The sequence below is a fragment of the Acomys minous genome, assembly GCF_964271855.1.
Source record: "Acomys minous genome assembly, chromosome: 5".
NCBI classification, from domain to species: domain Eukaryota; kingdom Metazoa; phylum Chordata; class Mammalia; order Rodentia; family Muridae; genus Acomys; species Acomys minous.
Genome location: NC_140494.1, coordinates 124,803,847 through 124,829,007, shown reverse-complemented (window position 1 = coordinate 124,829,007; position 25,161 = coordinate 124,803,847). Strand labels below are relative to the sequence as shown.

The 25,161-nt window shown below is 52.8% G+C and overlaps 1 protein-coding gene across 1 annotated transcript; it reads left to right on the top strand.

Moving 5' to 3' along the window:
- The first annotated feature begins 72 nt into the window (after positions 1 to 72).
- Positions 73 to 25,015, top strand: PLEKHO2 (pleckstrin homology domain containing O2). The gene is made up of 6 exons (XM_084782386.1): positions 73 to 238; positions 7,148 to 7,297; positions 14,292 to 14,408; positions 19,118 to 19,222; positions 20,945 to 21,043; positions 22,145 to 25,015. Exons 1-6 carry the CDS (start codon positions 227 to 229, stop codon positions 23,174 to 23,176), a joined length of 1,515 nt encoding a protein of 504 aa, XP_084638512.1. The 5' UTR covers positions 73 to 226; the 3' UTR covers positions 23,177 to 25,015.
- Positions 25,016 to 25,161: the final 146 nt, after the last annotated feature.

The following is a 25,161-nucleotide window of genomic DNA, read 5'->3' as shown; positions in this document are numbered from 1 at the left end:
TGGGGGGGGCCAGCACGCTGCACATCTCCCCGGCTCCGCCCCACCCCCCGGAAGCCCCTCCCCGGCCCCGGCCCCGGCCCCGCCCCCCGAAGTTTCTTGGGCCCCGGGCGGCCCGCGGGATAGAAGACAGCTAGCCGCCGCCCGGCTGTTCGTAGATGGAGCAAGCGGAGCCCGCGCGGCGCGGGCAGCAGTAAGCGGCGAAGCAGCCGGATCTCACAGACTCGCCATGGAGGAGGAGGTAAGGGCTGGGCCAGACGGAGCTGGGTGTTTGCCGGGGTCCTGCCCGCCCTACTTCCACGGGTCTCTCTGCACACTCTTTGCCTGGACCAGTGGGGTAGGGGCGGGATGGAGGTCTCGTCCTGCTCCTCGCCGACAGCATCCTTGGTTACGTTTTGGGCTTTTCTTACCAACTGGAAACAGTGCCTGTCTGTCGTGGTTCCCATTGGATTGATGGGGAGACTGAGGCTCTGGAGAGTTGGGTGACTTGCTGAAAGTAGACTGGGTTGCTGTGTTTTAATCCCGTTACACCGTTTCTTGGCTTTCCTTGCTCCCCTCTGCCAGGTCTGATTTTGACGGGTCAGACTGCTTGTGTTTGTTTGCTAGGGGAGGGAAGTTCTCTCCTGGTCCTGGGCCACTGTTTCAAGGAATCTGAAGCTGTAACGGAGCGTGGTGGCAGGACCGAAGACACTGCTTTTGTCTTCCTTGTGTAAATCTCTCAGAGTCCCCACTGCCCTCGGGCTGTGTCTGTCTGAGGATGTTAGTTGAAGGGTCAGGTCAGCTAACTCTCCTAGTAGCAAGGGCTGGATCAGCAATGCCCCTTTGAGCCTTCTTTGCCCTCTGCATACAAACTAAATTCTCAAAGCATTCCCGTTATCCAAGGGTCCAGGATACAGAAGTCACTTACTGTGTGCTCATGACGTTAGTAAAAAGAAGACTTTCTCGTATCCCTTGAAGGGTAGGGAAGCAAGATGCAGCTTTCCCACCTAGAGCCACCCAGGCCGGCGGGGGAGTCTTCAGTGAGCTCAGCCACCCGTTATTCCTGTCAGTGCCCACTTGCGTATTTCCTGGAGCCGCTGCAAGGCTGTCAGCTCTCTCTAGGCTAGACCCTGAGTTTCTGTGGGATGGTAGCTAAGTCACTTCCCCTCTCAGCCTGTGTTTCCTCTTCTATAGAACATAGGGCCTAGCCTCCTCCCCTAGACCTAACAGTGTGATTGCGGTCCTGCCCTGAGAGTGGGTGCAGGTAGGGGGCAAAGTCAGGCCGTCATGTTTTCACTGTGGTTTCTCTTGCTGTCACGGGTGGGGCTGCTGGCTGCCTGCTCAGTCCTCTCCTGCAATGGCTATGCTTTCTGTCCAAGGCCCCTCCCCTGCTCCCAGAGGATGTGGGTCAGGATTACTCCATCTCCTGATCTGCTCTGGTCCCCACTTAGGGAAGTTCTCCTGGGGTTTCCAGGGCTCAGCACACCCCTGTGTTCCCTCTGGTCCATAATCTCTAACATTGCTACTTTCTGACTCCCAGATACCAAAAGCTCCTGAGGTATCCGGGTCACTAAAGCTTGCCCACGTTACTTCCTTCCTCCAACCCCTAGGTCTCACCCACACAGGCAGGGGCTCTCTGTGCCCGTCTTCTCTCTGGTACCCATGACTCTCCTTGCTTCCTACATAGAGAATCCACTTGTTTGCCTCTGCTCTGTGTCCATTCTTCTGCACAATACCTCTTCATTATGACCACTTACTCTGCCCCTGACCTCAGGCCACCTTTTCACCTCACTTCCACATAGCTGACTTCAGCCTTCCTGCTTTGCACTTCCTGGGTGCCAGCCACCCTTGGGCCCAGCTTCCCTTGGCCTCTCTGTGTAGGATGTAGGATGGTGGTCCCTGCCAGGCTGAGGCTTAGAGGAGTACTGGTTTGGGTTCGAGCATCTGCCTCTCTGTGTTTTCTGGTTTTCTGGTCTGCATTTTTCCCCAATTGTAAAATGAGAAGGGAAGGAAGATGCAGAAATATGATAATACGTGTGCAAAAGCTTTGAAAACCGAAAATATCAATGGAGGTCTTGTTGCTGTCCCTGGAGTGAGATTGGAAACCGAAGCACTGGGCCTCCCTGGTTCTGCCCCATTGCCCTCCCGAAGCCACGCTTTCCCCTGACTCCAGACTGCCCACTTGCCCTCACTCACCCTTACTGCAGTCGGCATGGCAGTGTCCTGTTGTAGTACTGGTTTTATGACACTGGTCTAACCTCTTGTTCTTTCTGATGTTCTGATGCATGTTTTGTTTGTTTGTTTGTTTGTTTTCTTTTCTGAGGTAATAGGGTTAAGAATGTGAAGTCTTTTCGTTGGTTTTTTTTTTTTTTACATGTATGGATGTTTTGCTTGCATACACGTCTGTGAACCACTTGTGTGCTTGGTGCCCACAGAGGCCAGAAGACGGCATCAGATAGTCTGGAACTGGAGTTAGCCATGTTTACAAGCTGCCCTGTAGGTGCCAGGAATCGAACTCAAGTCCTTTGGAAGAGCAGCTGGTGCCCCCAGCACCGTGGGAATGTGACTCTTGGGCACCTTTTTGCCTTTACTTCTCCACACACCCCCACCTTCTGGAAGAGCTTCTTCACCAACCCCAGGCTCAAGGCCAGGGCAGGGGAGTACCTCAGGGCAAGAGCTATGAGTTTCCCAACAGACAAGAGCTCCGTCAAACAGAAGATATCCACCCAGCTCCCTTGAAGCTTCTCATAGGCATGCTGTGTTCTGTCTTCATCAGCCTGGAAGATCCCTGAGGCAGGATCTGCATTATTTCCTGTCTCTATACCTTTTCCTAGGGCTCTGGTGGACTAGGGTCTCTTTTGGTTTTGTTTTCACTTTTGGGACATTGACTCACTGTGTAGTCCTGGGTGGTGGCCTACTACCCCCCTGGATAGCCCAGACTGGCTTTGAACTCAGAGATCCTCCTGCCTTTGCCTCCTCCTAAGTGCTGGGATTAAAGGCCTGTGACCCCCCCCCCATCATCCCCAGCCCCCTGCTTGCCTTACAGGGAGATCTTGGAGTCTAGGCAGATTATCATTGGATTTACTCAAAGGGCAGAAGTCATCACAAGGTACTTGTGATATGCCCCATCAACAAAGTTTCTTTGCTGGCCTCTGCCTCTTGTAACTTTGTTGTAGCTTTTCCTCTAGCACCTTCCTTGCCTACATGTGGTCAGGTGACCTGTCTCATTTTTGTTCTTTGCTTTTTTTTTTTTTTTTTTTTGGTTTTTCGAGACAGGGTCCCCCTTGCTTTTTAAAAGACTATCCCTAGCCGGGCGGTGGTGGCGCACGCCTTTAATCCCAGCACTCGGGAGGCAGAGGCAGGCGGATCGCTGTGAGTTCGAGGCCAGCCTGGTCTACAAAGTGAGTCCAGGACAGCTAAGGCTACACAGAGAAACCCTGTCTCGAAAAACCAAAAAAAAAAAAAAACAAAAAAATAAATAAATAAATAAAAGACTGTCCCTGAGACACTCCCGTGGTGTCAGGCCTAGGGAGCCAGGCTGATGATGGCATGGGGTACTTCAGGAGCTGCTTGCAGCCAGCAGGAGGCTGGGAGGGGAACAGAAACAGTGGTCAGCTGGTCAGTAAGGAGAGAGGAGCTGGAGAAGAAACTGGGCTGAGCAGGACAAAACCTCCCCTGTGAACCCTGCCAAGGGGAGGGGTGCCTTGTTAAAACTTACTGGGGTGTAGCCAGACCCCTAGCGAGAGGAGGTCTAAGGGGTAGGGAGGGAGTTCGGGTGGAGGGCGGAGGCAAGCCGGACCCTGGCGTTTAGCCAGGCCTCCCGTGCTCTACGCCATCTGCAACCCCTCAGCTGTCCCCTCCCCTGTCCCAGAACACACCCTCCTGCCCAGTCCCTTCCTGGCCCCACCCATCCTTACAGGCTTTCCCTAGCTAAGCTAGTCTTGGTGCCCACTAAGCACTGATTCAGTTCAGAGGTGACAGCAGCCAAGGCCGAGGGTCCCAGCCTTGTGCCCAGAGCTACCAGCTGATGTGCAGTTTTACATGTCTGGCAGTGGAGGTGGCAGACAGGGGAGATCACAGGGACCTGAGATCCTGTTTCAACTGTGGGGTGGTGGGTTGGGACCCCCACCCCCACCCCCGGACGCTCCCCCCACCCCCGAATCAGAAGAGGATCTTGGAGCTCAGACGTGGGAATTATGAACTGCAGCTTCTCATTCCGCGGTCCCCACCACCTTCTCCCAAACCCCACCACCACCACCCCACCACCCCAGAGCTCAGGGCCGAGGAGGTGGCCAGCGGTGCTGCTGGTGCTGCCGAGAGAAGCGTGCTTGCATGCACTGCGGGCATAGGGATTCCTATCCCATAGTTTTCCCCTTCCAGGCCTGGACCGTGTGACAGCCTGCCTGAGTCACTGAGAGACTTAGGCCCATGTGTGTCCCACCGCCTGTGGGAGCCTAGCACATGGTGTGGTGTCATCTAGGGAGAGGGAGTTCGGTATAAGGTTGAGTGGGAGCACCTCCACGTTCCTGCCAGAGATCTCTGACGTTCCCTCCCTCTTCCCCTGGCTGGGTGGCTCTAACTGCCTAGCCTCCTCACTTCCTCATCCCTGCATCCGGGAAGATGGCTTGGAACCAGCCCACTTCTCCATTTCCCTTGCTATCCACAAGTTAGAAGACCAGAAGAGACATCCTACCACGGTTCCTGGAGATCTGGGGCCAGCAGACAGAGCTCTCAGCTCCCCGCATTCTAAACTGAGAACCACCATATCTGGAGAGAAGGTCCCTGAGGCTCACAGCGGGGGTCGGGGGGTGGGGCGGGCAGGCAGTGATGGGCAGTGACAAGAGTGACAGAAGTGACACAGCTGCCAATTACTAAGCTCAAGGTATCCTAGGAACTGCGCGTGGTGTGCCTCATCTTTATTTAGTCACAAGCATGGACCAAGCCCTTAACAGTGTGCCAGGCCCTGACTACATAATGGGGCAGCGGTTAAGAAAATCCCCCAGCCCTCATGGATGGATACACACACACACACACACACACACACACACACACACACACACACACACTTAATTTTAGTCGAAAGGCAGGAAGCAAGATGGATTCCTATTTTTTACAGGAATTGTTAGCCTCTCCGTTTCCCCAGGTGAACACACTGAGGCATAGGAAGAGGTGAGGTCCTTTGCCTCTGGTCTCTGTGACTAGGGCTCTCAAATCGCGTGCTCCCATTGAAGCACAGTGTGTCGAGTTCCAGGAGATAGAAAGGCCACAGTGGGAACCAGGCTGGAGCCTCACTGTCATGACAAAGAAGCCAGGCCCTGCCCAGCTCCTGACAGCTCACCACACTTATATCTGCCTGGGCTTGTCCTTCCACAGACATCTGTGGCCACAGGGTATCTCTGGGGAGAGGCGTGCCTCTTAACTGGGGCCCCTTTTCGGAGCTCTATGTAAATTATAACGTAGCCGAAATTAGTCTGTTGATTTCCTTCTGGTGGCGTCCTCTAGATTCTAATGCCCCTCCGCGCCACTGAGCCTTTCCCCACCACCCCCTTTCACACTCAGAGCCCTGGTACCTGTAAGTTCAGCACGGTGCTTAGCAAACAGGGTACATTTACAATTTCATTTTTACAGATATATCCTCTGCCCTCATTAGGTGCCAGAGAAGAAGACTGAGTGCCTGGTACTCAGAGGTGACTCTGACCCCATCATCTAGGCATGTAGACATGTATGTACCCAGTCCCCGGCCATCTGAGCCGGCCACGGATGGGCATGAGCTGTGAGTGACAGGCCCCGAGGCTGCAGTGTAGGCGCCACCTTGTATAGAATGGTTTGGACTTCATTCCTGTACCAACCTGTGGTTCAAGAGACAGTTCTTGGAGCGCTCGTTGGAGGAAGTAGCCACCGCCAGAGGCCTAGCCCGGCATGGGGATGAGGAGTAAAGAGTCTCCTGCTTCAGGACCGGAGACTGGATTGGGTTTTCTAGAAAGTCCAGTGGGGTAGAGAGTCCAGTTGCCTTACAGCCTGCCTGGTCCCCTTGTCCTTCCAGGCCTGGCTTAGCATCCTCTATTCCAGGAGGTCTTTCTGTGCCACTGAGTCACCCACTAGTTCCTGCTTGTGGCCTTTTCTTAATTTTTTTTCATTGCATTTATGGGTGTGTGTGTGCATGTGTACATGTATGTGTGTGCCTGTGTGTGTGTGTGTCCATGCATGTGTGTGTGTGTGTGTGCATGTGTGCGCGTGTGTGTGCATGCGTGCGTGTGTGTGTGCGTGCGTGTGTGTGTGTGTGTGTGCATGTGTGCGTGTGTGTGTGCCTGTGTGTGTGTGTGTCCATGCATGTGTGTGTGTGTGCATGTGTGTGTGTGTGCGTGTGCGCATGCGCGTGTGTGTGCATGTGTGCGTGTGCGCGCGTGCGTGTGTGTGCGTGTGTGCGTGTGTGTGTGTGCGTGTGTGTGTGTGTGTGTGTGTGTGTGTGTGTGTGTGTGTGTATGCACGCACACATGCATATGAAAAATCAGAAGACAGCTTGTGGGAGTTGGTTTTCTTCTTCTGCCATGGGGGTTCTGGGGATCGAACTCAGGTGGTTAAGTTTGGTAGCAAGAGGTATTGCACCTCTCGCTTCATAGCCTTTCCCACTAGTTAATGTGACCGTTTCTGGGCATTTATTTGTTTAGCTGCTCTATCTCCTCACTGTGCAGTCTGTGAGGGTTGTGTTGCTTTTGTTCTCCTGTGACACGTGACCTTATATGGGCTCAATACATTGGCCACCCGGTTTAATAAACGCCGAGAGGCACAGGAGTGGGAACAAAACGTGTTCAGAGAGACTTGCTTTGAATTCTGCTTCCTTCTCTCTAGCTGTGTGACTCTAGAAAGTCACCTCCTTTCTGAGTTTCAGTTTACTGTGATTTGTGGCCAACAGTGTTGCCATCTTGGAGAGCGATTGTAAAAGTTAAATGAAACTATGTGTGAAATTAAATACAGTGGCTCAGGGTAAGGTGGTGGCCGTCACTATTGCTATTATTTATTTGTTTATTTATTTTTAGTCTACTTTGAGGGTTCCTGGGGAAACCTCACGTAGGATGCTGTACCCAGCACTACATGCGTTCCTCTGTGGTCTGTGGACCATATGGCTTCATGGCAAACAGCCCTCACGGTGTGGCCTGGTGCTGTCTTACAGAGTATGAAGGAGCAAAGCGAGAAGCCTCGTGGAGCGCGGACTGCGGACAAGGCTGGCTGGATCAAGAAGAGCAGTGGGGGGCTTCTGGGTTTATGGAAAGACCGCTACCTGCTCCTCTGCCAAGCCCAGCTGCTGGTCTACGAGAACGAGGTGAGGACTCGCTTGGCCCTGACAGCGGAGACAAAAGCAAGGCAGGCTCGTCGTCGGCAGAGCACCCTGAGACTGGGGCTGGAAGACCTGGTTCACTCTTGTTTTTGTTTGTTTATTTGCTTGCTCGTTTGCTTGGTTTGAGACATGGTCTTACTATGGCAGCCTTGGCTGGCCTGGAGATTGCTCTGTAGGACGAGAGGCTGACGAGCTACAAATTCGTAGAGATCCAGCTGCCTCTGTCTCCTCAGCGCTGGGATTAAATGGTTGAGCCGCCATGCTGCCTGCCTCTTCACTGTTGGTATTGCTGTGCCGCCCTGGACAAGCGTCTTATCTCCCCTGGGTCTCTGTATAGTATGGGGATGGGACAGGCCGGGTTAGGATTCCTCCTCAACTACCTAGGTGTATGCTGGAACTTCCTGTTTTGGGCCAAGGTTTCATAGAAGAAGTATTTGAGGAAAAAAAATTATGTTTCAGTCAGCATTGGCACTAAAAATACCAGTTAACCCTTAATCTTCACACTTTTTTTGAAATTTTATTTTTTATTATTTCTTTATTTTGGTTTTTCGAGACAGGGTCTCTCTGTGTTAGCAGAGTGCCTTGCCTGTCCTGTGTGAGTCAGGATGACAGACGCTGGGGGAGAACTGTGAGGAACGACAACGTGCAGACAGCCTCCAGATGTTCTGAACTTACCAAATTAGGATGTGCCACAGCTGGGAAAGTGGCAGCCGAGGGATGTTTTTAATAAAAAAAAAAAAAAGGTGGGTGGGTGGGGGGCCGGTGATATGGTTTTTTTTTGTAGTGCCAGCTGCTGCAGGAGTTGAGTGACAGGCTCTCGGCTGTCAGCTCATCAGGCACTGCCATGCTTGTCCTAGACTGCCTCTCTACATCTGGCCACAGCTGGGCAGCAGTCAGGCTTTCACATTCCCTAAACATGAAAAAGCCAAATCACACTTTAAAAAAAAGAAAAAAGAAAATCATATTAAAATTTTAGATGTAATTTCAGAACCGAGGGCTGGGAGCTTGGCCCAGTAGAAGGAATTGAGAAATGCTTATTAGTTCAATTCCTCTTTCTGATGTAAGGAACTAGGCGAGTGCAGACGGCTCTTGGCGGTGGCTTCTCCTGTTGTCAGAGGCTGATGTCCCGACACATGCTGCCCCCGCCCAGCGCCTCCTGCTCTACCCTTCCCTCTGAACTGCAGAAGGCCCTGGGTGATTCAGCACTTTGGGTGTTGAGTTGTCCCAAGCCAGGCAGCCTTGGGGAGCTAAGAAGAGGGTACACTGGGCTAGTAGTTATCCACTGGGGAGGCCCGGGGAAGGGGCGAAGCTGTTGCCTGGGGCTTCTCCCGGACACCCCCAGAAAACCTTGGAGGTCCTATTGTAGGCTTCAGTACCCTTCTAGCAAGCTGGTGCTTTGTATGTCATGTGTTTAATATTTATTTTTGGTTTTTCGAGACAGGGTCTCTCTGTGTAGCCTTGGCTGTCCTGGACTCGCTTTGTAGACCAGGCTCGCCTTGAACTCACAGTGATCCACCTGCCTCTGCCTTCCAAGTGCTGGGATTAATATTTATTTATTTATTGTTTGTTTGTTTGTTTGTTTGTTTTGTTTTTTCCAGACAGGGTTTCTCTGTGTAGCCTTGGCTGTTCTGGACCTGCTTGGTAGACCAGGCTGGCCTTGAACTCACAGAGATCCCCCTGCCTCTGCCTCCTGAGTGCTGGGATTAAAGGCATGCGCCACCACCGCCTGGCTATGGTTTGTTTTGAGACAGATTTCTCTATGCAGCCCTGGCTGTCCTGGAACTCACTCTGAAGACTAGGCTGGCCTTGAACTCACACAGATCCACCTGCCTTTGCCTCCCACTGCACCACTACTGCCTACCTTTTCTTTTCTTTTTTTCCCCCTATAAGGCAGAGTTTTGTGTGAGCTCCAACTGGCCTTGAACTAGCTGAGGATGTCCTTGAATTTCTAATTCTCTTGTCTCCCCCTCCCAAGTGCTGGAATTATATGTGTGTGCTACCGTGCAGATTAGCTTTCTTGCTTGATTATTGATGTGGCTCGGCCCCTCCCACAGTGAGTGGTGCCACCCTCGGGCTGGTGGTCCTGGGTGCTATAGAAAGCATTCTGAGCAACCCATGGGGAGCAAGCCAGTAAGCAGCATCCCTCCTGTGCCTATGCCTAACTTCTGGTCCCCACCCTGACTTTCCTGACCGGTGGGCTTCAAGTTGTACAATGAAATAAACCCTTTCCTCCCCAAGTTGCTTTGGGTCATGGTGTGGTATATCACATGACAAACCAAGACAACTGCCGAGCTTGATGGCCTGAATTCAATCCCCAGGCCCCGCATGGTGGATGGCGAGGAGAGACTCTCTCAAGCTGTCAGCCCTTAAGACAGACATCTCCCTGCCTGGTTTGTGTGGTGCTGAGGACTAAACCTGGGCCGTTCTGTACTCTAGGCAAGTGTTCTAGCACGGGAGTTGTAACGCCAGCCCCTGTATTCCTCTCTTGAGAGCTACTTCCTGTGGTGTGCCATTGGGGGAGCATAAACAAGGCGGATGCACAGAGATCAGGTTAGAACTGGCCAGGCATGAGGCAGGACTGTGCTCCCCTGTGTCAAGGCTCAGTGTTTCTGTCAGCTAGCGGGGTACTTTTACCTGGTGGGGTACTTTATAGACGTTTGCACGCCCCCTGCCTTGGGTAACATACAAGAGCACTAAGGTTGAGGGGATCATAGCCGGTAGCAGGGAGCTTCCCAGAATAGAAGAATTTTTCTGATCTATATGTTTCATGGAAAAACCTGGACAGGACTCAGGATAAGGAGTTAAAAGCAGATTTGTGGAGCGGGGCGTGGTGGTGCATGCATTTAGTCCCAGCACTCGGGAGGCAGAGGCAGGAGGATCCCTGTGAGTTCGAGCCCAGCCTGGTCTACAAAGTGAGTCCAGGACAGCCAGGGCTACAAAGAGAGACCCTGTCTCGAAAAACCAAACCAAACCAAAAAGTAAATGACTCCCTACTTTGAGCGGTGTAAGCAACCCCAGCTAAATACAGTGGAACACATATACGCATACAAAACATACTGGGTACGGTGGCACACACCTTTAATTTCATTACTTGAGGGAGGCAGAGGCAGGAGGATCTCTGAGTTTGAGGCCAGCCTAGTCTACATACTGAGTTCCAAGCCAGCCTGGTCTATATACTGAGTTCCAAGCCAGCTAGGGCTACACAGTGAGGCTCTCTCTTGGGGGAAAGAAAAGATTAATTTAATTTTTTGTGCATGAATGTTTTGCCTACATGTATATATGTTCATGCCTGGTGTCTGTGAGCTCAGAAGTTACCAGATCTTCTGGAATTGGAACTGTGAGTGGTTAGGAGCCACCGTGGAGATGCTGGGAACTAAACCCAGGTTCTCAGTAAGAGCAACAGCTGTTCTTAACCTTTGAGCCATCTCTCCAGACCCCGGCAGGTTTATAATGCCAGATATGAATTATCTCCTGTAGAGCAGGCCTCAAAATCCAGTCAGAAAGAACGTGGTTATCCCCATCCATAACAGCTGTGGCAGTATTGCACCAGTGAGCACTTCTTGCCTGACAGATTGATTTGTAGCCTACTGGTTCATAGCTGGAAAAGACTATTTTCTCCCAGCAGCTCACATAACACCTTCCAGCACTGTGGAGGCCAGCCAGCCAGTTCCATGATTTCTCTATGTCCCACAGCCAAAGTATGTGGTGTCTTTAGCACTTTTTTTTTTTTTTTTTAAGATTTATTTATTTCTGGGCTGGAGAAATGGGTCAGTGGTTGAGAGCACTGACTGTTCTTCCAGAGGTCATGAGTTCAATTCCCAGCAACCACATGGTGGCTCACAGCAATCTATAATGTGATCTGATGCCCTCTTCTGGCCTACAATTTACATGCAGGCAGAGCTCTGTATACATAATAATAAATAAATAAATCTTTTTTAAAAAGATTTTTTAAAATCTTTGTTTATTTAGTTAGTTAGTTAGTCTAGCTGTCCTAGACTCGCTTTGTAGACCAGGCTGGCTTCAAACTCACAGCAATCCCCCTGCCTCTGCCTCCCAGGTGGTGGGATTGAAGGCGCCGCCACGCCCGACTGCTTTATTTATTTATTGTTTACACAGTTTTCTGCCCTCATGTGTGCATGCAGGCCAGAAGAGGGCATCAGATCACATTGTAGATGGTTGTGGGCCACCATGTGGTTGCTGGGAATTGAACTCAGGACCTTTGGAAGAGCAGTCAGTGCTCTTAACCTCTGAGCCATCTCTCCAGCCCCCTCCCCCCCTTTTTTTTCTAGACAAGATTTCTCTGTGTAACAGCCCTGGCTGTCCTGCACTCACTTTGTAGATCAGGCTGGCCTCGAACTCACAGAGATCCACCTGCCTCTGCCTCCTAAGTGCTGGGATTAAAGGTGTGCGCCACCACATCTGACTGGTTTGGATGTTCTTAAAAGCCTCCAGGCTCCTGAGATTGAGTATGTCTGGCATAAAGCAATGGTTCTCAGGGATTTACTTATACCAGGGTCACCTGGAGTGATAGTTAAAATTTATATATGTTGTCCCCAGAACTCTGGGAAATAGAAGTAGGTAGATTTCTGAGTTCCAGTCCAACCTGGTCTACAGAGTGAGTTCCAGGACAGCCTAGGACTACATGAAGAAACACTGACTTCAAAAATAATTACATTGTGAAGGTCCGTGTGCCCCAAGTTTGTGATTGGTGCTCACAAAGTTGCATTTCTAGCAAGTTATCAAGAGGCACTAATGCCCTGGTATGTTCCTTCATAGATACTTGTATCACTCTGTTGGTAAGTGATAAGGGACCTGAGACATGAGAGCTCTGAGTCCTATGCTGGGAGGGCCACTGGCACAAAGCAACCAGTTAAAAAGGCATCAGTCAGCCCTGTATGGTGATGTACTCTTTCAATCCCACTGCTTAAGAGGCAGAGGCAGGTAGATCTCTGTGAGTTTGATTTTGTTTTTTGTTTTTGTTTTTCAAGACAGGGCTTCTCTGTGTGTAGCCTTGGCTGTCCTGGACTCGCTTTGTAGACCAGGCTGGCCTCAAACTCACAGTGATCCGCCTGCCTCTGCTTCCCGAGTGCTCGGATTAAAGGCATGCGCCACCACGCCCAGTGTGGATCTCTGTAAGTTTAAGGCCAACCTGGCCTACATGGCAAATTCAAGGGCATTAGGTCTATCTACAACACACAACACACACACACACACACACACACACACACACACACGAACTGTTTCTGCTTCCCAGGAAGTTGTACCAACTGGGTCACCTCCAGAAGAGGAACCAGCTGACCACTACTGAGGGAGAGCTTACTCCAGGCAGCTTGCCCGAGAGGTATCCTATGCCCAAAACCTTGTAGTGTCAGAGCTGGCAGGCAGGAAGCTTAGAAGGCAGTCTGGTGTTGTATGACAAAAATTTTCCTAGGGAGACAAAACACACTCAACCTAGATAGGGAATCCATGGCGGACCAAAGTACAGATATCACCAAAGTCCAGCTTGGTGAACCAACGGGTTTTATTGGGGTCACTTACAGGAATATGGGTGAGGAACAACTTACAGGAGCACAGGTGACTCAAAGATAGCACTTCACCAAAGCCTACCCCAGCATGGGTGACAGCTCACAAAAGCTGGGAACCTGGAGCATACTGCATAGCCTATGGGCGGCCCAACAAGTTGGAGAGTGTCCTTTCCAAGTGACTCAGTTGGTCTAAACCTCTTCCAGGTAGCTTTTCTGGTCTGAGAGTCTTCTCTGCAGCTGGGCTCTGCTTACTCTGGCAGGAGGGGCCTAGGGTATCTGTTCAATTTCAGGGTTATTTTGTTTGTTTGTTTTGAGGCAGGGTTTCTCTGTGTAGCCTTGGCTGTCCTGGACTCACTTTGTAGAATAGGCTGGCCTCAAACTCACAGCGATCCTCCTGCCTCTGCCTCCCAGAGTTCTGGGATTACAGGTGTGCACCACTCAGCTGCTGCTGCTGCTGTCTCCTCCTCTTCCTCCTCCTCCTCCTCCTTTTATTATGTACAGTGTTCTGCCTGCATATACACTCACAGGCCAGAAGAGGGCATCAGATCACATTATGGATGGTTGTGAGCCACCATATGGTTGCTGGGAATTGAACTCAGGACCTTTGGAAGAGCAGTCAGTGCTCTTAACCTCCGAGCCATGTCTTTAGCCTACCACCCAGCTCCTTGAAGCTGGTTTTTGTTTTTGTTGTTATTGTTTACCCTGCTTAAAGAGATCCCCTGCAGAACGGAATGTTTTGATCTGGGAGGGGACTATCACAGGACAACTGGCCAGTGGTAGAGAGACCAGGCACTATTTGGCCCCTAGTCTCCATAGTGACGAACCTAGAGTGACAGGCTGGCAGAGTGGGGATATTCGCATGCTCTCTTGCCCTCTCTGTTGTGTATGGCCTTCAGCCTCTGGTGAGAGGCCTCTCTGCGTAGCCAGCAGTCAGGACAGGGAGATGTCAAGTGAAGGAGCTGGCTCAGGATCACTGGGTTGAAGACCGGAGCCCGTGAGTCCACACGTGTCTGGTTCACACTCGTCATGGAGTGCTCTTCTTACTGTGTGTGTTTCACGATGCCCTGTATTATCCTAGGCTTCCTCTTCCACAAATCTCTGCCTGGCCACTGGACCCGCACAGGCACCTTGGCATCCTTTTCTAAGTCTTAGCTTCTCCTTTCCTGCCTCTGGTCTCAGGCCCACTGCTCGATCTAGCCCTTAGGCACAAACCCACCCCCAAACTGTCTGTCGCACTTCCTATCAGGATGGTGAACTTTGTGGACACCTGCCACTGAGCACATGCTGGCACCACTTCCTTGCCAGGGTCTGAGTCCCACATCTTGATGATAGGATCAGAGTCTGGAATGTATAATATATTCAGTGATTAAGGTTCTTGGTAGGTCTGGTGCTCACCAGCTCTCTCTCTCTCTCTCTCTCTCTCTCTCTCTCCCCCCCCTCCCCCCACCCCCCAGGATGAGCAGAAATGTGTAGAGACGGTGGAACTTGGGAGCTATGAGAAGTGCCAGGACCTCCGTGCTGTCCTCAAGCGGAAACACCGCTTTATCCTGCTGCGATCCCCAGGGAACAAGGTAGGGGTGATCCTGAAGGCTGCCTGCCTCCATCCAAGCCAGGATCTGCTGTGGAAGAAGGCTGGGCCGCACTGGGCAATCTGCAAGCTCCCCAGTAGGCAGGCTGAGGCATAAATCTAGCAGCAGCCCCAGCCCGAACCTTCTGCTTGTTTTGTCTCAGAGGTCCCCCAGCCCTGAGTGATGATGGGTGATGGGGGCTGGGAGGGGGGCAGGGTGGGGGGGGAGGGGGGGGAGGGGGAGGTGGGGGGAGGGGGAGGGAGGGGGAGGTGGGGGAGGTGGGGGGGGGGAGGTGGGGGGAGGCGGGGGAGACTCTCCCTTTCTCAGTGCTGAGACAGCCACTGCAGGCTGTAGTTGAAAGCAGCCACTGGGAAGTAGACCCTGAATTCTGGGCACAAGAGGCCCAGGCTGATGGAGCAAAGCTATGGATAAGGCCTCTATGCCAACGAGGCCTTCAGTACCCAGACAAAGTCTAGAGCACCCTCCAGGCTCCTCTTGGGCCCAGAGCTAGGAGGCCCATAGACCTAGCTTTCCTCCCAACTTCCTTTCTTGCCCGAGACTCTCTCCTTTAAGGTACAAGTGAAATTTGCTCTTTGTACCACTTAAAAACTTTTTTAGGATTTATTTTTATTTTATGTGTATGACTGTTTGCCTGCATGTACATCTATGCGCCCCACGAATGTCTGGTTCCTGCAGAGGCCAGGTTGTCAGATTTTCCAGGAATTGAAGTTACAGACGGTTGTGAGCTACTTACTGTGTGGATGCTGGGAGTGGAACCCAGTTCCTCCGCAAAAGCAGCCCTGCTCTTCCCCCACTGAGCATCCTACAGCTGTTTGCACCACTCTTCCCTGGATGAAGTCTGCTGGGTGTTGACACCTGCAGTTTCAAGGATATCAGAAATGGCAGATTGAACCTGGCCAAAGTGCATAGGAGCAGCTCCTGGCACACCTCACCAGAACCTCTCCACATCATAGGGTGGGTGGGTGGGGGTGGGTGGGGGTGGGGGGGTTGGGGGGCTGGGGGGACTGTCAAAATAAGCCTGCATCACAGAAGCTGGATGAGGCGGGCAGACCCACTCAGGGCCTACTGGAACCATCCTGTTTCTCTCCCAGTTTAGAAGGTAGGAGCTTAGTCTTCTGAGGTCCCTGGGGTCCTGGATGCTGAAAGCAATTACAGTGCTTTACTCATTAGTCTGTGCTACACAAATACGTATCTCCAAGACAGGCAGGAGGCTGGGCCCAGGTTTATCTCAGAGCTGTGGCTCACGGTACTTTGAGTATAAGAGAATGATCATTCTTTCAAGCCCTGCAAACCTTTCCTTATCCTAGGCCTTGGCTGCCCCTCTGAGCAGGTGGTGTGTGTGTGTGTGTGTGTGTGTGTGTGTGTGAGAGAGAGAGAGAGAGAGAGAGAGAGAGAGAGAGAGAGAGAGAGAGAGAGAGAGGCTCAAAGTACATTGTACACAAAGGCCTTTGTCTGCCCATGCATGTACACTCCCTAAAGTGCAGATATCACCTGGCCACGTCAGGGTCATCGTGTGTGTGCCTTTTGTGGATGTGGGGTGACAGGAGACGCTGCTTCTTTGTCCTCTGCCCATGTCACCTACTTTGCCAGCTATGAGAATCAGCTAGTGGTGTGCTAGGTGAGCCGCCCAGCTCGGGTACGCGTCCTGTTTATACAGCTGCCCTCTCCGCGTCTGTGGTAACAGCTTTCTCTCCCACCCCTTAGCCCTTCCAAGAGTTGAGATTGGTTCTGCCTGACTGGGAACATAGGCTGGAGCCTGAGGTGATGGCTGCAGATGCAACCAGGCCTCCTGCTCAAGGGCCCTTGACCCCTCATCAAGCCACACTAGAGTGGGGCTCCCCAGAGGCCCTGCACATCCTCCGCCTGCGTGCCTGCTTTTCCCATCACCCTGGGTGTTCCCCAACTTCCTTGTGGCCTCTAGCTGGCCAGGAGGTCATGTGACCCTGGCTGTCTGGTCCTGAGGCTGCCCTTTTTTTTTTTCCCTCTCTAATCAAATAAACAAAGACTCCAGTGTCTTGCGTGCCCCGCTCCCCGCTGTTGCTACATCCCCACGCCCCTGTCCATGAGGTCACAGGCAGCGGCTGCCAGGGAGCAGGGTGGCCACTGCTGGGCCCTGCTGTCCTTCTGGTCGCAGCCAGCTTGGCCCTTTCCTCTTTCCGGCCTCCTCTTCCCCTCCCCCCTTTTCCTCTCTGCCATTCTGCCCCTCCCCCTTTCCCAGGCCTCCTCGCTCGCTCGACCGCCCGCCTGTTCTGCAGCCACTCTTAGCATGGGTACTCCTGCTGGAGGCTGCTTCTTCACAGGGCTTCTTAGGGCTTCTTCACAGGGCTTGTCACATGGAGCTGTAGCCTGAGCCCACCCAGGCGTAGCTTCTTGGTGTTCATTCCAGTTGTCCCTATGACGTCATCCCTGTGGAATGCTTGTTGAGTAAGGATTACACAGATTCAATGCTAGAACTGGATCCCTGGGACTTTGTGTCCTCATATCCTGGTGGACGCATTCCCTGGTAGGTTTTTCCTTCGAGACCATGCTCTCCCACGGAGCCAACACCCTTCTCTGCAGTCTGTGACTTGGTGGACTGGGCCACAGGCTGGGAAGGGGAAACTGAGTCCAGTAGTTCTGTCCCCTGCCCTTTGAGTTATGAGGAGAGAGCTCAGCACCTGACCCTTCCTTGCTCCACCCCTGCAGCTGCTGCCTTCCACTGTGTGCTTCTTAACCCTGAGATGCCAGTCTGTACCCATAGACTCAGAACCCCTAACAGCAGGCAGGGGCCACAGGGGCTGGCCTAGCTGCCTAGCGCTCACAGGATTGGGTGGCCTTTGTAGGCTCAGTGTGCAGTCTGGTCTGTCCCTAAGCCCCTGTAGCCCTGGAGGCTGGCCTGAGAAGAAGTTGCCAAGGTGCCCCAGGGTTTCTGACTTAACTGCAGAGCTGCTGCCAAGATCTAATTTAGCCTGGTCATGCAAATGAGCATTTGGCTGTGGCTGGCATGGAGTGGGGACCTAGGGTCCTGTATGAGGAGGAGGTGGTGCTGCCAGGGGGAAGTTATATAATGAGGATGCTGAGGGGGCCAGGCCAAGTGCACTGTACTGTGGTGTTACATAACTGACTGGCAGAGTGGCAGGAGGTGCCATCTAATACCAAGGTGGGGGATGGGCAAGCTGGCCACACCAACAGGGAACCAGAGCGTCTTGAGGTCAGAGAGTAGGCATCGGCCCAGAAACAGGGTGAGGGAAGGAACCTAGGGCCAGTTCATTCATGTATTGTCTCATTCACCCACTAACTGCTTATTGAACACCTACTATGTGCCTAGGGCCAGTTCATTCATGTATTGTCTCACTGACCCACTAACCACTATTGAACACCTACTATGTGCCTAGGGCCAGTTCATTCATGTATTGTCTCATTCACCCACTAACTGCTTATTGAACACCTACTGTGTGCCTAGGACCAGTTCATTCATGTATTGTCTCATTCACACACCAGCTGCTTACTGAGCACCTACTGTGTGCCTAGGACCAGTTCATTCATGTATTGTCTCATTCACACACCAGCTGCTTACTGAGCACCTACTGTGTGCCTAGGACCAGTTCATTCATGTATTGTCTCATTCACCCACTAACTACTTATTGAACACCTACTGTGTGCCTTAGTTTTGATCATGTTTAATTGCTTAGTAGTAAAATGTGTTATCCCATTTTACAGATTAGAAAACTAAGACTGTCCAGGTGAAAGCTGGAGTACTATTCTGGTCAGCTCTGGATTTAGTTCTTTAGGTATTTTAATACCCATGTGAACATATAGACACATTCATGCTCCAAAACATATGTGGGTATGCAACACACACACCGTATATGTGTACAAGTGCAAGAAAAAAAATAGGATCTATAATCAAATGCGCAGAATTTGTTTTGTTTTGTCTTTGTTTTGTTTTTCGAGACAGAGTTTCTCTGTGTAGCCATGGCTGTCCTGGGCTTGCTTTGTAGACCAGGCTGGCCTCAAACTCACCACCTGAGTGCTGGGATTAAAGGCGTGAGCCACCACGCTCGCCTCCAGCCAGAACCCCTAAAACTTATGAGACTGCAAGTAAATCCATTAAATACTGGCTCCTGTTCTCTCTCGTTTTTTTATTTTTTGAAAGATTTATGTATTTATTATGAATACAGTGCTCTGCCTGCTTATACACCTGCAGGCCAGAAGAGGGCATCAAATTACATTATAGATGGTTGTGAGCCACCATGTGGTTGCTGGGAATTGAACTCAGGACCTCTGGAAGAGCAGTCCGTGCCCTTAACCTCTGAGCCATCTCTCCAGCCCCTCCTCTTCTCTCTTTTTCCAGTCCCAGGCAGTCACCATTCTACCTTCTTTCTGATTTTGGTTTTTCTAGGTACCGCACAGCATAGGGTGCCACCAGGCTCTGTCTTCTGGAGCTTATTTTGCCCAGCATGATTTTATTTATTTATCTTATCCTGAGACAGAGTCTTAGGAAGCAGGACCATCTCAGAACCCTCTCTCCAGAGCAAGGCCGAGTCCCTTCCCAGCCTCTGGAAGTTGCAGGCTGGGGGTGGGGGGGCTTCCTGGCTGCACGCCCTCCCCACTTAAAGCCCCATGCCACAACTGCTCTGGGGCATTTAGGTTCACTTCGGAATCTGGGGCCCTAAAAATATCTGCCATCCTCCCATCTGTCTCTCCCACAGGTCAGCGACATCAAATTCCAGGCCCCCAGTGGGGAGGAAAAGGAATCCTGGATCAAAGCCCTCAATGAGGGGATCAACAGAGGCAAGAACCAGGCTTTTGATGAGGTGCGTGGGTGTGGTCCCTGGACCGGTTTTCTGTTCTCAGAACCAGCAGTCGACTAGACAAGACTGTTCTTACCTCACTCCATTCTGCCCCTCAGTTCTGTCAGTGCTGGAGCAAAAGGCCTTCAAAGTGGTAGTATCCAGTTTCTACCAATAAAAACCAAGGTGTGAGTATATACACACACATACAGGGTTTCGCTGTGTAGCCCCAGGTCCTGGCTGAGACAGAGCGTCGTCTTGTGCCTTCTGGCCTTGATCTCTCTCTGTAGCCGGGGATGACCTTGAACTTCCGATTCCCCTGCCTCTGCCTCCCAAATGCTAGGCTCACAGGCCTATTCCACCAAGCCTGGTTTTATGAGGTGCTGTACAGTGAAGCAGGACTTCCTGCGCGCTAGACAAGCACTCCACCAGCTGAGCCACATTCCCAGCCCCTCAGTAATTCGTTTTAAATTAAAGAGCACGTGGGCTGGGAGCGTAGCCGTGGTAGAGCATCTGCACAGGGTCTTGGGCTCAGTCACCCACACTGAAGGGGAAGAAAAAGCACGTAGGCAGTGGGTAGAATTTAACCAGCTACCCTGTATATCCTTCCAGCCTTGGTGGGTAAACAGTGGCACCCCAGGCCAGAGGGGCTGGGGCGAGCTTAGTGTTCATGAGTGCTTTTTTTTTTTTTTCTTTTTCGTGACTGGGTTTCTCTGTATACCCCTGGCTGTCCTGACTCGCTCTGTAGACCACGCAGGCTGGCCTGGAACTCAGAGATTCTTCTGTCTCTGCCTCCCAAGTGCTGGGATTATAGGCATGCACCACCAGCAGCCCCTGAGTTCCTTCTTCTGTTGGCCCACAAAGCCTGGACCATGCAGGGTTTCCCTGACTGCAGTGGCCATCCTTCCAGTCCTGAGGTTCCTGTGCTATAGTGGTGACTGTGGCATCAGTTCATTATAGAAAGTTCGACTGAGTGGTTAGGGTGTCCCACGGAGTCTCCTGCCTCCCAGCCTGTGAGTCCTGTGTTCACCCACATCACCTTATCATGCTCAGCCTTACACTGTATGGGAAAAATGTTCCTATATGGGAGAAGGGATTGTGGGCCTCAGCATAGATGTTAGAAAGGCCGCAGAAGCCATGGCCTCACAACAGGTCCATTGGCCATTTTGTCAGGTTCCCTCCGTTTGTTCCTCAGTGGATCATAGGAAGATGCAGTTCCGTCATTCAGGGTCCAGATCGTCCATGTGATGTGACCACCTTTCTTGACTCAGGGAGGAGATGCTCCCCCTACCCCCGCCACCGCCCCCTCACAGACAGGCCAGCCATAGAGGCCCTGCCCTTTCCTGGCCTGGGCATGGCTTTGGGACAGTAACAGAGGCCAGGGCAAGACCTAATGCTTGCTAGGTACCAGAGGACCATGATCTGGCCTCCCCCTCTCCCTCCTGCCCCAGCTGAGCCTCAAACAGCCTCAGGCCTGCTTAGGTCTTTGTCCGAGACTGAGACCCCATCTTTGGGCAGGAAGGCCAAGCTGAAAAAGGAGGGCTGCTAAGAGTGAGAATGCTTCAAACGTAGCAGACAGTGTAGACACTGAGAGAAGCAGAGGCCCCAGTAGGGAGACACATGAAGTGGGGCCTCTGCCCTGCTGAGTGGCGCTGTGAGGTGACTTGACTCTGAGTCTGGGCAGTGGGTGTTTCCTACTCTTCCCAAGGCCTGGCAGGGACTCACCTGCTTCTGACTCTTTCCCAGGTAAAAGTAGACAAGACCTGTGCCCTAGAGCATGTGACACGGAACCGGGTACGTGGGGGCCAGCGGCGCCGGCCCCCAACGAGAATCCACTTAAAGGAGGTAAGCCTTCCTTCAGTTTCAGTAATGGGGGGTGGTATTCAGCTGAGGGTGGGGTTCCAGACCCTTAGGGTGGCAATCAATGTGTAGGGCTAGTCTGGAAGTGGGGCTTGCTGAGTAGTGTGTGTATGCAGGAAGTACAACTGAGACGTCTGGGACCTTGGACAGGGACCTTGGCCAGCAGAGACACAGGCTTGGGAGGCTGGTACCTGCAGCTCAGAGACCAGCTCCTGGCAGGAGACCTGATCCTAGTTAGCTGTGACTAGGGCGGTGATAGAGCAACCCCAGGAGGCTGGGCCAGGAGGGACCACGGAGGAGGAGGAGGAATCGGGCTTTAAGCTGACACTAGTTTAAAATCTAGCAGGCGGGAGTGACAGGGACTCTTGTTGAAGGGATGGGTGCGAGCCGAGGCACCAGGCAGGAGCAAGTGGACTTGAGGTGACTTGGGCATCAACACAGGACCTGGGAGCCACAAATGGCAAGGGAAGAACTGAGGAGACAGATAGTAAGCGGTCACGTCTGCAGCGTGTTTTCAGAGAGAAGGAGTCAGTTGAGGAATCATGGGGGTACAGAGCCAGCCTCAGGGGCTGCCGTAGGCAGGAAGGACACAAGGTCGTTGGAAGGTGTGTTCTTGATCTTAGCCTGTTCTTACCTGTCAGCTAAGAGAAAAGAGTCCTAGAGAGACACTGAGAGAGGGACATCCAGGAGCAGGATGCGGGGTAGGTTGAAGTCCAGCCTTGGAGAAGATCACTCTGTGAGAATATAGGGAGGAGCCCGCCTCACTAATGGTGTGGGCCAGACCATGTGGTGCATATAAAAACGGTGTGAGGGTCTCAGCCAGGACTCCACCCACCTCACACCCACCCCATCTGAGGAAGAAGCTTCCTGCTCGGCCCTAGTTCATCATCTCTGAAGCTCCCTGGAAAGGTCCCCATCCTGTGAGGAAGGCGCAAGAATTAGGCTAAGTCGAGGGCCAAAAGACCGGACAGAGGTCTCTCCAGGCAGGCAGAAGTGGGTGAATAGGCAGTCTGGGGGAACTTGGGGGAATCTGTATTTGACCCAGTGGCCGTCCATGGTGACATCTGGATCCCATCCCCACACCAGGTAGCCAGTGCGGCTTCTGATGGGTTTTCGCGCCTGGACCTTGATGTCCCGGACAGTGGACCACCCGTGTTTGCTCCCATCGGTGAAGTCAATGAAGACCAGTCCCAGGAGCCACCTCGGGCTCTCATGCCTCGGGCTCTCATGCCTCCTGTCAAGCCTTCCCCAGTCCCAGAGGCTTCCAACCCTGCTGTCAACGTGGAGACTTCCGCAGAAGAGAGGGCCCCAAGCCCAGTGTCAGCAAGCTCTGAGGCCAATCCTGAGAGCCAAAAGGATGCAGAAACCCCAGCGGAGGAGGACAGTGACTGCAAGAGGCTCCCTAACAGCACCTTGTCTGAGAAACTGAAGGTGAGCTGGGAGAACCAGAGCCCAGAGGAGCCTCCTGCTGCTGAGGACGCACAGTTGCCCATGCCGCCCTCTTCCAAGACTCCAGAGGCCGCCGCCCAGGAGAGCAAAAAGCCCCCTGTACCCCCTCCCAAGATCCTGTCGGAGAAGATGAAGGCCTGTATTAGTGGGGTAGATGCTTCTGGTCCATCCCAGAGTCCCGAGGCCCCTGAGACCGCTGCCGCAGGCCCAACGCAAGTGTCTGTGAATGGCTTGGATGACAGCACTGAGTCTGCTACACCATCCCAGGCTGTGAGCACCCCTAGGACTGTCCCAGAGGATACAGCAGCATCCCTAGCGCCACCCTGCTGGGACTTGCCATCCCAGTTTCATCCACGTTCCTCCTCCCTTGGGGACCTGCTCAGAGAAAGCCCTCAACGCCCACAGCTGCCCAAGGAAAAGTTGTATCGGGCCCAGCTGGAAGTGAAGGTGGCCTCGAAACAGACAGAGAAACTGTTGAACCAGGTGCTGGGCAGCGAACCACCGCCTGAGTGTGCGGAGTCGTTGCTCAGCCAGGCTGTAGAGCAGCTAAGGCAAGCCACCCAGGTCCTGCAGGAAATGAGGGATTTGGGAGATCTGAACCAAGAAACCCCTGGGCTAGGGAAGAAACGGAAGGAGCTGGTGACCCTCTACAGGAGAAGCGCGCCTTAGGCCTCCCAAGCCCGAGGCCCAAACTCACCTCCCCCCGAGTACCCTCATCTGTCACTCACTGTCCAGCCTTGCTAAGAAATGAGCTTCAGCCTTAACGAGCTACAGCTAAGGCTGAAGTCATATAACCTGGCACATCAGGTTTGGTCAGGACTTGAGGCTCCTGATGTCCTTTCTACCCTACGCTGGGCAGTGGTGCTAGGTATCACCTGGGGCGACCTGTTTGGCTCACCTATTCTGGCCTCTTTAGGCTCCGGGCTTGGGATGGAGCTCGAAGTCCTGTGGTCTATGTGGTTGTTGCAAACTGCCCCAGGGCTTTGGCACTGTGCTTGGAGTTTCCGGGATGGCATCAGTCTCTGTTCTCACCCTCCCACCCCCAACAGTTTACATTCCTGGCTTCTGTGTAGAGCACAGCTGAGCTGCCTGAAGCAACCATCTTCTGGTCTTCAGACAGCTTCCAACCAGCCACACCCACTTATTATGAGTATCCGAGGGGGCTTGGGTTCAGCCTAGTGAAGTCTGGCCTGTAGCTGGGGGGGTAAGCATCTGGGTGAGGAGCCACTCTGGCTTGTTTCCCTTTCTGCAAACCACGGGGCTTCTCAGCATTCCCTTCCCTTTTGGAGAGCTGTGGTTAGATGCTCGGATCACAAGGCTTCCAGCGGGGAGAAGAGAAACGCAGGCCTCCTGGTACAGTCTCTGCTCCTGGACCAGCTTCTGGCCAGGCGTGCACATTCCTGAAGATGAAAACCCTAAAGCGGCCCGGGCTGCTATCTGAAAAACCTGTATGTCATTATCATTAATCAAACCTTCAGAGCACCCCCTGCCCCCAGCCCTGCCTTCTGTGCCTCCCAGATGGGATTTATCTGGGTCTCTGTGGTTGCTCCTCAGCTGCAACAGCTCTGATAGCCACCCCCTTTTCTTCACATGCTGGAGTCTGTGACTACAACCCACCTAGCAGGTCCCTGGTGGGCTGCCCCTCCTCCTTAACTTCCTGATGTGTTTTCTCCACTCCCTTCCCCTCATCCCTTCCCCACTGCCCCTGGCTCTGGGAGCTACCCTAGAGTCTCTGACCCAACTGCAGCAGCCAGCAGGACTGAGGCTGGAGCCTGGGCTGGGCACTGGGGGGAGGGGTAGAGGGGGAGGCCCTCATATGGGCTCTGCCCTGAGGGTTCTGCATGTGCACTTTCGTTTACTGGAGGGGGGGGGCGGTCACAGCAACGCAATGACCTTTCCGCTCACCCTGCTCCCAGCCACCAGTTGTGCCCACCAAGGCCTGCCAGCCAGTGCAGGTCGATGCCTTCGTGAACTTACCGTATTGTCACTTTCTTGCTGCGGAGAGTGGGCAGGGACAAGAGTTAGCAGTAGTGTCTTGGCTCCTGAGCCCCCCACCTGTCAGTCTCAAGGCATACTCCTTGGGCTTCCATGCCGGGTCGCCTTTCCCTCCAACTCCTGTACAAGAGCAAGAATGTCCTCAGGTGTCCGTTTCTGATCCCCTGCCACCTTCCTTGGGAACAGTTGTCCTCTACAGCAGCAAGGGTGCTGGACTTCTGCCAAGTCACCTGCTTCCAGGAATTAGAGCCCCACACCCCCTTACCTCCCACTCCCCCTTACCACCCCTCACCCCCTCTCCCCTTCCCTCCCATGCCGACGCCCCTCCCTCCTCACCCCTAGTGACTAGATGCATAGGCCTGGGGCTACTACCTTAATGGCCAAATACCACTGGTTCCCATGCTGGGTTGGGGATGGTGACTGCCTCCCTGCCACCGTGGAAGGAGGCACCCAGTGTCTCCTGCTTATGATCCGTCTTTCTTGAAAACTGGCAATAAATCTCATTTTATGGAACGTCTCTGCCCCGAGCCTGTATGTTGCTGTGGGAGCTAGCCTGAGGCTGGTAGTCTGGGAGTAAAGGGCTTGTGGCAGTTGCTCAGTGGCATCGCCAGCCTTTCAAACTCAATTCTGGAAGGGTAGTTATCATGGTCCTTTAAACA